This window comes from Mastigoproctus giganteus, chromosome 3, assembly GCF_048544385.1.
Source record: "Mastigoproctus giganteus isolate SK-2022 chromosome 3, ASM4854438v1, whole genome shotgun sequence".
NCBI classification, from domain to species: domain Eukaryota; kingdom Metazoa; phylum Arthropoda; class Arachnida; order Uropygi; family Thelyphonidae; genus Mastigoproctus; species Mastigoproctus giganteus.
In genome coordinates this window covers 135,991,773-136,004,267 of record NC_143577.1, presented here as the reverse complement: position 1 = coordinate 136,004,267, position 12,495 = coordinate 135,991,773, and the positions used below count along the sequence as shown (strand labels likewise).

Here is a 12,495-nt window from a genome sequence, read left to right as displayed (position 1 = left end):
CTACTCTGTCGCCCCCATACTTCTACCTTTACCCCCCAGCCTTCTGCCTCTCCTCCCCCACTCTATCTATACACGATGTAAACGCCCTACATCCTAAATTAATCAAATCAAAAATAATTTTCGCCCAGTCTCGGCCTATCACATGCATTGCCCTGCTCTTGCCGTTTGAACGCTATGCGCTGTATGCAAACATTCAAAAATAAATTACAACTGCATGTATATACAGGGTGTTTCAGTTAAACGTTTCAGAACTTCTAAGAGGGGTAGGGTACATCCTGACAACTCGAAATCATATAGCAATGTGGGGTCGGAAATGCTTTCCTGAAGCGGTGTTGTGCACAGAAGCACCATAAAGAAAAGAGACCGTAAGTGAGAAATCGTTTTAATAATACATGAAAAGAAACAAAAGGTACATGGATTAAAGTAAGTGTTCGAAGTTTCTTCAACCTCGTATTGCTTTCGCACAGTGGTACCTTGGAAAATGTGCTACAAATCCCCTTTTTCCTGCTGAAGTGTTGTTTTCCGATGAGGCATCCTTCACAAGGGAAGGAATTTTCAACACGCATAACGACCATATCTGGGCGGTCGAGAACCCGCATGCAATACGACGTCGTCCAGCACAGATTCGATTTTCGGTCAATGTATGGGCCGGTATTATGGGAGATCACCTGATCGGACCTTACCTGTTACCGGGTCGTCTAACCGGACCTATCTACTTGATCTTTCTGCAGCAAGTATTCTTACAACTTTTGAGAGATGAACAGATTTCTGCATCGACGCAACAGACAATGTGGTTCCAACACGATGGAGCCCCTGCCCATTATAGCGGAGATGTTCGTAACTACCTGGATGTCACATTTGGTCAACAGTGGATCGGACGTGGTGGTCCCGTGCGTTGGCCTGCTCGGTCACCCGACCTATCATGTCTTGATTTTTATTTCTGGGGTCATATGAAATCGCTAGTTTATGACACCCCTGTTGAAAATGCTGAGGAGCTGGTTGCAAGAATCGCAGTAGCTGCCGAAGAAATTCGAAATTCGCCTGGAGTATTCCAGAATGTTCGGATGTCCATGCGTCGGAGATGTGAGGCGTGCATTGTAGCCCGTGGAAGAAACTTCGAACACTTACTTTAATCCATGTATCTTTTGCTTCTTTTCATGTATTATTAAAACGATTTCTCACTTACGGTCTCTTTTCTTTTTATGGTGCTTCTGTGTACAACACCGCTTCAGGAAAGCATTTCCGACCCCACATTGCTATATGATTTCGAGTTGTCAGGATGTACCCTACCCCTCTTAGAAGTTCTGAAACGTTTAACTGAAACACCCTGTATATATATATATATATATATATATAATTATAATTATTGATAAAAAAGTAAAGAAAGTTAAAACGAAAGTAACTGTAACTAATATTTATGAGTCAATGCAGTTGCAAGCAATCATGCAATGATTGCTTGCAACTGCAAATTATAGGTCCTACTATAGGAACGGGTTTGCGATTCCGGGCATACCCGAGCCACAACTTATATCTTGTAATGTCTTTAAAGTGTCCTACACTCTTTATTTTTATTTCTCCGAAATTATTAGGGCAATCCGAGGACGTAGGAGAAACTATTTCTTATCTATACCACTATTTTTCGCCTTTGTGGAGTTCAGGTTCTATTATTCCTACTCCTTTAGTTTTTCTTCTTACTATCTGCATGTTTCTCTATGCGTTAATTTAATTTAATTATTTATTTTTACCGTATCCATCACATAGGGGGCACCACATATTATTTTGACAACTATTACATTATGTCCTAGATACGGTCAATATGTAGTATGTATTATATATTTAATCTTATTTTAATCATTAAATTACGTTCTCTGTCGGGTCAACGATGATTAATATATGCTTACATTTATATTTTACTTATATTTCTTACCTTTGATTCTAATATTTCTAAATTTTATTATCATCTTTCGATTTATTTATATTCGATTTATTTTCGGCCTATACCGGTTTATATTTGGTTTAGATTTAAATTACTTAGCATATATTGATCATCACAGAAAAAGAGAACCTTGTCGTTTTTTGCCTTCATTCTGGGTGGTTGGCCCCTGTTGACGTCATCTAGATTGTCGGTAAAAAGCGATAATAATTATTTTATTTTTTTTTTTTGCGTTGTCTTAGGTCCCTGATGGTATTATTGTTGGATTTATTTTCTTTATATTATCCGTAATATTATATATATATATATATATATATACACACTTATATATCTTCAATTTTTATTTTTTTATTATTATTTTTTTATTATTTTGTTTTATTTATTTATTTTTTTTATTTTTTTAATATTTTTATTTATTTTTTATTATTATTTTTTTATTATTTTGTTTCATTTATTTATTTTTTATTTTTTTAATATTTTATTTATTTTTTATTATTATTATTTTTTATTATTATTATTTTTTATTTTTATTTTATTTTATTTTATTTTATTTTATATTTTTATTTATTTATTTATTTATTTATTTATTTTTAGGTCCTAGCCGCCGAAATCTCAGGAAATTAAGCGGCAGGACCTGCCAGAGTAACTTAAGTCAAGTGAATTCCTGGTCTGCCTCCACGGGGCGAAAGTGGGGCAACGTTGGGCCTCAATAGGGGACCAGCGGCTAAATGACCAGATGAACAACGGTACACGACACCACACAAATACAATTCCCACACACTTTTAAATCTCTGGCTTTTCCAGTCAACTGGTTCACCCACAATGTAAACTACGCGGAGATGGGGGAAACCCCTGGTGCCGTTGGACCCTAAACACACTTTCACTTTCACACTTTCACCACGGGAAGGCAAGCCAGTCCCAATTGTGCTCGTAGTGTCTCAATTCGAGACGCTGACCCACCAGATGTTGCCAAAAAGCGAGGTAGCTTCCTCCGGGGACCCACATCAGAGGAGAAAATAAAGAAATAAATAAAGAAAGAAGATCCCGTGGTGTATTTATAATAAAAAAGGGTCTCGTGGTATATTAAAAAAATTAAACAACAAAAAAAAATGAAACAAAAAAAGGAGAGGGGAAACATTTTTGAAAAGAAAAAAGAAACAAAAAAATAAGAAAAGAAGAAAAAAAAAGAAAAAAAAAAAGAGGGAAGAAGGAAAAATGTTCTCTTGGTGCATTTATATATATATAAAGAAAGAGAGGGTTGGTTGGAGTTAGTTTGTTGATGGTGTACAATCAGTGACTTATGCTGGGGAAAGACGTCTGTGGCGAAATCTTGGAAGGCAGCAAGGCGCTTGATAAGTTGATGGGCCTGGGGAGAAATCAGAGATCTTGCTCTTGTGGCAAGATCTCTGATTTCTGTATTTTTGATACTGGAAACATTCAAATATTAAGTGGTGCCAATTTTCGCTCTGTCTACGAAGCATAATTTTGTATTTATAAGCCCAAGTTGAAGTTTTTCATTAAGTGATCCGTGTCCAGTCATAAGGAACGATGATTCAAGACTGAGGGGAAACCAGACACTATTCTTTTTGGGAATCACAAGGGTCACACTTGGAAAAAAAATTTCTGGTCACCAGCCCAACGGCCGAGGTGTCCCATCTGGTCTGCACACATTAGTAAGCTCATTTAGACATCGAGCTTTCTCTCTCTTAACATCTGTATTTAAGGAGAGTTCTATATCAAGGATAAAGCCTTTCCTGAGTCGGTAGCAAAGACTTCTATAGATTATGTCTAAGTCTAATGGAAAGATGCCAGCATTACTTGGATTGCAGCTGTGGAAACTATACGGCAGACCCGATGGGTTGCCAAAATCATTGCACTCTGAATAGAATTGAGCTTCTCTCTCATTTTGACGATAGGAACCGGATGAAAAAAAGACCCGGCTGTGAAGGAGACAATTGGGAGAAAAACAGCATTATAGTAGAGCAGTAGGGAACGCCTTGATAGTCCCCACTCTCTCCTGGATATTCTTACAATGGAAACTGTGAACTTCTTCGTCTTTGTACTGAGATCTGCTGTGCTGTTTGTTTTATATCTGTTAATTGCGTGTGTTCTATGGTCGATTTTTCTGTTTTGCTAGACGAAAAACCCCAGTTTTTCTGGACGAAAACCTTGCGATCTACGCCCGAGACCGACTAACTCAGCCACGGAGTGAAAAAAACCCATTAAAGTTCCTTGCGTCATCGACGGGATTCGAACCCGGGCCTTTTCCAACCGGTGTGAGAAGAACGATGACGATACCACTGTTCTACCCACGCAGACAATCCTCAAGAGAGTTAGTTGAGGAAACACAGTACAAAACACATGTGTGTGTCCTGGTATCAAGGGTAGGCCCTAGGCATAGCCTATTTCCACCTAGTGGATCTGTATTGAATGTAGGACCTCTGCAAAGGAGCAGCCAACACCTGGGCAGCTGCTGCCTGGTGCCTGTCCTCAGGCACGTGTAGCTGGGCCTGGTTTTTTTTTTATCCTCCTACATGCCAAAGTGCACAAAATCCCGCACCCACTGGAGGTAGTGCAATACCAGTGGATGCCAGCTATCCCGCACTCAGACTGCCCAGGCCTGGGAGCCCGCAAAAAAAAAGAAAAAAAAAAAAAAAAAAAAAAAGAAAAAAACAAAAGGCTGGAGCTCCGAAAACCAATTGAAGTCACACAGCCAAGACAAACATTTTTAAAGAACTCTGCAGTTTTCAAAAGCATTATATATCAGTTACCCTATTAACTTTAGCATTAACAAGGAAATAAACCGTTAACATTGATTACACTATTTATATTTCAGTGAGGTTTACCACTCTCTCTGATCAGTTCTAGCAACAGAATTTGAAAATTATTTACAGTCGTTTTTACAGCAGTATTAATTGTTACTTACCAATAGTTACATGCATTTCTATTTTATACAATTGTAAAGACTGTTCAGTAGTCTCTCTGTTCAGGAAATATATAGTCGGATTTAATTTCTTCCCTAGTAGAATCGAGCTTGTAGAGTAGGGCTATAGAAGTTCCTCAAGGCGATTTCCATGTTGCGAGTTCACATAGTATTCCTGAGCTTTAGGCTATAGGAAATGAAACCTTAAAGGTTACCTATAAAGCGATTTATGCCATTCTACAAAATTTATACATCAGGGGACTTACCAGGAGAGGAAGTTCCCAGCATTCACTAAAGCACTCGCAGTGGTAATGATCGTTCTTGTAGAAGGTTTCCTATAAGCGTAGTTATTTCAGTCAGAAAGCAGAAATTGGAGTTTTTTGTGTTCTTGGCTTGATGGCATTTCAGATTATTGCAGGATTCATCTTATGGAGTGAAGATCTTATTTTATTTATTTATTTATTATTTTTTAAATAAGATTTCATAAGAGAGAAGCGTGTTGGGGTGCACAGAAATATGGACGTTCTTAACTGTATGGTTAAGCAATTATTTACAATTCTTCAAGGTTAGCTTCCTAATAATTTAGTCATGTTTATACACAAAGTTTCTTAGTGAGCTGTCCAGAATCACTTGGAGGAGAAAGGGGTCTACCTATCATTTCCTGTTGCGTTTGTAGCTATCTTCCGATATGTTCTTCCCAAAAAGTAAGTTAATCTGGATCATTATGACTCCGCAGCAGATTTCTAGCTGCAAGTCTTTTCTTGAAAACTGCCTCAGAGAACTGTTGAAATGTAGTGAAGACATCAAATTTTCAATGAGCAAATGTACATTATTTTCTGAAAGATTATTTATTTTACTCAGCAGTTCCTGTCTTTCATTCAGATATTCATTGCATTCAAAGAGAGCGTGCTGCCCTGTCTAAGATGCGCAGTGACAGAAAGGGTCAGGCTCAAGGCCTCTTTCAAAAAGTTTAGCCCTGAGACAGCATCCACAGGATACATGATTGCATCGAAAATTACCTTGACATATTCAGTCAGAACCCCATGGCACTCAGTAAGAGACTTCGCCGATATACGATATAGGGATAGTGCCCTATGGAAAATAGACAATCGGGGATTTGATGAAAACTGCAGGGCCTTCTATAGGAAAATCGGACAAGGAAAGCAGGAAGGGAATTGACCCCAAATGAGCAGGCGCTCCAAGAGTTTTTGCTAACATGTAGAGCAGCTAATGTAGCCGTAACGGCCACGCTACATGATAGACCTAGAAGGGAAGAAAGTCAAAGAAATGACAGAAATGGAATTTCATGGGGAAGAAGTTTAACAGTCGATGAGCAAGTTCCACAATTGGCGAACCGCGGGGATAAGTAACATCCAAGACAACTGGTTCAAATTTTTCAACAATACATATAGGCACAAAACAGAGCAGTTTACCAGATAATAACCCCCCCCCCCCGACTCTGTCCCAGAGTAATTGACTCAACGAACACTTATCTGAAGGCTACACTCAACGACGCTACAAACCCGGTAAAGTAAAGACCGAACACCAGTCTCAAAACAATGTATCAGGTCCTGACCCGCTGGAGAACCAAGAAGATATTTGACCACATCGAGAGCCAGAATATCATGGCTGAGCAACAAGGGATATATTTTTTTATTTATTGTACTATTGGTCTCACCTAGCCTTCACGGCAACCAAGAAACTTATTTATAATGCTGTACCACTGAACAATGTTGATGTACAATTATATCAGATTCCCTCGTATAAGCTCAATTCGTTCTCAGTGTAATTTCATATCACAATGCAATAATAATAATAATTTTCTGTTTATACTCCGGGACGACCAAACGATCAGAGGAGTTTACAAGATACACAGAATATAAGAAACAGCACCGTATTCAGCAGTCACGGGCTTGAACCCCGGTCACTCAAGGCACGTGTACTTATGCACCCGCGCGCCTGACCACTAGGCTACGGCGGCCCTCCTGTGACGGTATCTTCGGATCCAATTGACACTTAGTCCCACCATGAATATTCAAAATAAGTATTATAAGTCCAATCCAGGAAGTAGAAGTCGAAACAAGGAATTGCGGTCATAATGAAGAATACAACTTTTCTCATACCTGAACAGTCCCAACCATAATGCAGGTAACATTAAAGAGTCCCTGAAATCATCCCTGAAACTAAAGGGTATCCGAAATGGAAACAATGGTAAAAATATGTTTTTCTTTACAGGTGAAAATATGGCATTAGCACTGGATGAAAGAGTGGAGATAGATAGTCCTTCTTAGTGGTCGTCAGGGATGTATCCAGAGAGAAGTGGCAGACGAGTTGAATGCTAGACAACCTTAAAGGAATCCAATAACGCACAGCGCAGTTCGGAAACTGGTGAAGAAATTTAGAGATTGGATCTGTCGCCGACAAGCCTTGAAGTGGTCTCTCTTCTGTAAGTGAAGACACTCGAATTACAGTGATTGCTGAGTTTCATGCCAGCCCACAGAAATCCGTCAGACGAACCAGTGCTGAAATCGGAGTGCCCAAGTGCACGCTGCATAACACGCTGAAAAAGAAAAAAAGTTTCATCCGTACAAACTTCAAATCCTGCATCATCTGACAGAGAATGATCCTGATCGACGACTTGAAAAGTGCAAATGGTCTCTGCGCGAAATTAAACCAGACGAGAGTTTTTGAAAGGTGTGGTGTTCTCTGACGAAGCAAACTTTTATGTAAATGGAGAAGTGAATAAGCAGAATTTCAGATATAGGTCGAACGAAAACCCTCATTGTAGAAATAAACCTAGAGCAGTGCAGCCTACTAGCATCAGACTGCTGGCATTATCAAAACCTTGGAATATATATCCTGACAAAGTCCTCCAAGATTCAAAAGTTCAAGTCCTCCATGGTCTTCTAATAAACCATCCTGCGACTAATTGAGCTGACTAATTCAGCCAAGCTGTGAAAAAAAGTCCATAAAAATTCCTTGTTTCATTGATGAGATGGAACCATGGATTAGATTATATCCATGACTCTTCTACGCGATATAGGAAAGAAGATGATTATATCCACTCTGCTCCCGCAAATGAGATCGTTGTTTCCTATCTTCGCATCCGAGTTTCAAATTTAAGTAAGTAATCTATCACTAGATAACTTAAACTCTCAGTGTGAATCACGGAGGGTAGCCATCAACTCACTTTCTGAAGAGAAAATACAGACATAATACCTAATTTTAATATGCGCTGATTTTCCAGAGCACGAAAGAAGAAAAAGCTGGTGATGTCATGATCATATTCAAAGGACAGTTTACTCCTTTGATCATAAAATTCTGAAAAAAATTTGAGAATAATCTAAATCTCAACAGAATAACTTATTGATGTTTACCTCAATGAAAGTACCAATTAAGTTTAGTGAAAAACGTATTTTCACTGAACTTAATTGGTACTTACAGTGGCGGATAAAAAAATGCATCACTTGTGAATTTTGCAAATGTTTTGCTCTGCATTGTGGGTTTCAGAAATGTTCGAAATGCATATGTTAGATGGGGTATATATCTCTGTGAATGAAATCCAATAAAAAGACTCCACCTGATATACCTAATTGCTATAAATATCTTCCCAAAGGGTAAAATGCGTAATTAATGGAAATATGAGAAATCATGCAAATGGTAATCATGACAACCAAACATACAGTTTATTGCATTTACGTGTACAAACTGAAATGGCAAGTTAAAGTAATGGTATTATGCACTGTAAATCAGCAAAATTAATCATCAATATATTGTTGTTCCTACATTGTAAGGGTGACTTCTTGTTGGCTTCTTCTGAGCAATTTAAGACGACATAATGTACCAGCAATTTTCAATTGGGTTCAAATCTCGACTGTTGCCGGGCCAATCCAACACTGTAATGCCGGCGTTTCTGAAGTATGACTGCACCTTAAAGGAGAAAAACGAGGGAAAACATTGGTGTAAGTAGGTTTTAAGCTGAAACAAAAACACATATTCGTCATTATCTGAATGGCATAAAACTTACCAATATTTCTGTGTGGCAAGGTGCTGAATCCTGTTGAAAAATGCAGTTTTCGACGTCTGTGTGGTAATCCCTAATAACCGGTTTCAGGCACTTCTCCAAGATAGCAGTTTAGGTTTCTGCATTCACAGTTCCGTTAATAAACGTGATTCGCCCCACCCCTTTGCTTGTTATGCATCCCCAGACCATCTGACCGGCGGGTAACTTTTCAGTCGATGTTATGCAATCAGGATTGTACGCCTCCGATTTTCGTCTTCTGATATATCACTTCCCATCCGAGCCATGCAGGTTGAATTTCGTTTCGTCAGAAAAGATGACGGTGTCCCATTGCTCTTTTGTCCATGAAACATGAGTTTTAGCCCAAGCAAGTCGCTTCTTTCTGATTTGTTGGGTCAACAAAGACTTCTTCTTCTTGGGCCGATAGGAATGCAGACCACATTTCGAAAGCCGTCTTTGGATAGTTCTTATACTTGTTTCAACACCAGAGGCCATCTCAAAGTGCAGTTTTAGATCAGGAGCACTAGCATGGCGATTACGAAAGCATAGCCATTTCAAATATCGATCTTGGGAAGGTGTAGGACTTTTCCAGGACTTCTCTTCACATCATCGGTTTCATGCTTTAATTTCAGCACCCGGTATACTGTTGACTGGCGGCAGTCTATTTTATCAGTGATACCACGCGTAGAAAGCCCTTCCTGGGATAGATCAAGAGCTACACTTTTTTTTCTTGGTGTCAACTGAACATATGGAGCCATGCTTACACTTCCGCAAAACAGGATATTAATGTGCTTGTATACCATTCCAAAGCCGTATTTATAGAAACGGCTGATGCAATTCCTTGCAGTTACTGTCTGATGCAATAGAATCGTTATCTGATGCAATACCTTTGCTTTGCAACAAAAAATGACTGTAATCAAGCAATATCTTATACGTTTCACTACAAATGTTACTTTTTTAAGGTGATGTAGTTTTTTGTCCGCCACTGTATATCTCTTGAGAACCTTAGTAAAATGATTTTGCATTTCCACCGTACCCTGATATCACTAACTGAAATGACTGCGAATATCATCAAAGCATCGTGCTTTTTATTTATTTTTTGTAACATCTTAGGGTCTTGCCCTTAAGAGTTATACTGTATAATAGAATAGCTTATTTCAGTCTTTCTCATAATCAAAAATTGCCTTCGCAACAAATTGAAATTACAATTCGTAAATTACTTTATTTTCACTAGGCTCTTCTACTATTTCCGAAGATAAAGAAGGTTTAACAGCACTTTGTTGGGCATGCTTGAAAGGACGTCACCAAGCAGTACAATGTTTAATTCAGCATGGATCTGATGTTAATCATTCGGATAAGCATGGTAGAACGCCACTAGATTTAGCAGCGTCGAATGGCAACCCGGATGTGGTAAGTTGCGGAGTTTACCAGAAAAAAATAATATAACATTTTATAGAAAGTAATGGTGCAAGTTTACCTTCGTGTCTGTTTGATTTATCTCTCTCTTCCATTCCTGATATTTGCTCATGAACATGAGAAATTTTGCTCATGTTCATGAGCAAAATTTCATTCACAAAATAAATTTTATATCAGTAAGAAACGAACTATCCTTTTTTCTATAAGAAAGTAAATGAGAAACCAAATCTTCTATAAGAAAGTAAATGAGAAACTAAATATTCCATAAGAAAGTAAATGAGAAACAGAAACTGGTATTATTTTTTTGGATATCTCTGCGGCCTATGACAACATCTCAATTCCAGCCCTCATTGGGATTTTAATGAATTATTTTAATATAAGAGGAAATTTGTTAAACATAATAAGCAGCCTGCTGGAACAAAGGAAACTTACTGTTAAGCACCAAAAGCTTGCTTTACTATCTCCCGAGGAGTGACACAGGCGGGGGGGGGGAGTTCTTTTTACTACCCTCTTCGCGGCCAACCTGGAGCCGTTTCTTGTTCGGTACTGCAATATTATAATGTATGCTGACCGTGTGAATTCTTCATCACGTCCAAAGACCACGAATCAGCAGAAGGTATTTGGCAGATGGCAAATAGCGCAATCCGAGAATTTGAGAGCTATCTGGATTGCATTGGGCTCCGCATTAATGCACAGAAGTCTGCCTAAATGACTATAACTTACAAGCAGAATAAAAATGACATCTCGATCTCTGTGAACGGGTCTAGTGTGGCAAAAGTGTACTCTCACCTGGTCCTGGGTCTTAAGTGGGATGACAGACTCACCTTTGCCCACATGAAGACAAAAATATACGCTGCTTTATGGCCTAATTCCTACTAGACAAAAACTAGTAGGAATTAAGGATCCTCAGCTAGCGACCAAGTACATTTTAAAGTGTGTCCTGCCAATTGCAATTGCCTCTCAAATCTGGTCCTCAGCTCCTCATTCACATTATAAGTCCGTCCTTGGGATCGAGTACTGGTAAGAACCAGTACTCGATGTTAAGCGATGGCTTAACAGAGTTGCTGGCCACCCTTTTACTATCTCAAGGGCCATTGTCTACTCACACCTTAACATCACACTCTGGATGCAGCGGACGATAACGGGAGCATACACACTCTCACAGAAATACTCACGGGCGGAGTGGATGCGCCAGCCTTGGATGCAGATTCTAGTCAAACTACATGCCACTACTAGATGTTGCGGAGGAGTAAATCATCCACTGCGTCCAATCCTGAACAATCTTAGTAGCCTGCAAAGATTCTTCCCATCAAATGCAGCAAATATATTAACTCTCTTCACATAGATGCCGCAAAACTCTGTGAGGATGCAACATACTGGAAAGCGATCTTCCAGAATTCTTATAGACTTACCGAAATATGAACCGGTTGCAAAGTGACAACATACCAAAGAAGACTTTCTGCTTTAAGAACAATAATAATTTGGTAAGCTATTGAATGGTAAAATATACCTTTCCTTACTGTTGTGAAAATATATAAGTTATATATGGAATTACTGAATTGTAAATACAGTAAACCCTCGATTTAACAGACTAATAGGGGAGAAGGAGTGTCCGTTGATGCCGGATGTCCGTTAAATCGATTGTAACCTGGGGGGGGGGCATTTTTTTTTGTTCTTAATGTAAAAAAAAAGCTTTAATACAATATACAGTACTGTATAATATAAAATTATTATATTATAATAAAGAATATGTAATAATATTCTGTTGAAAATGTAATATTCTGTTGTTGCAAATTGTAAATGTTGCAATTTGGCCTTTGTAACGGATATCAGAAACAGTTTGTTTTTTACGCCGAAAATTTCACAAACACGCTACTGAGATGCCTTGTTCTAATTTCTGTGCCACATTTAAGTTCACGCGCTTTCTTTAAATTCCTCTATCACTTGATGCCATTTTAAATTGTAAGGATTGCAAAAGTATTTAATAAATAAAGTCACAATTCAGAAATCACAGAAACACTCTGTATACAACTGTACCGCACGATAGCTTGAGACAGACTGAGACTGAAACAAAGCGAGTCGACAGGCCTGCAGTTTAGTGTTCCGAGTCTCGTGCTCCTCGCAAGTCACCACCAGCTCTTCTCTGTTATCTGTAATCTGGGAAAACAGCTTTTTGAACATGTTTTGCGAAAGAATAAAAAA

At 38.6% G+C, this 12,495-nt stretch overlaps 1 protein-coding gene across 4 annotated transcripts in view; it reads left to right on the top strand.

The window, feature by feature from the left end:
- The window catches only part of rols (zinc-RING finger and ankyrin repeat domain-containing protein rolling pebbles), a 428,429-nt gene that overhangs the window by 355,267 nt on the left and 60,667 nt on the right, over positions 1 to 12,495 (top strand). For all 4 annotated transcript variants that reach the window (XM_090369443.1, XM_090369444.1, XM_090369445.1 and 1 more), the window contains one exon: positions 10,112 to 10,287. In XM_090369443.1, the coding sequence (XP_090225569.1) occupies positions 10,112 to 10,287 (176 nt within the window). The remainder of the gene's footprint in view (positions 1 to 10,111; positions 10,288 to 12,495) is intronic.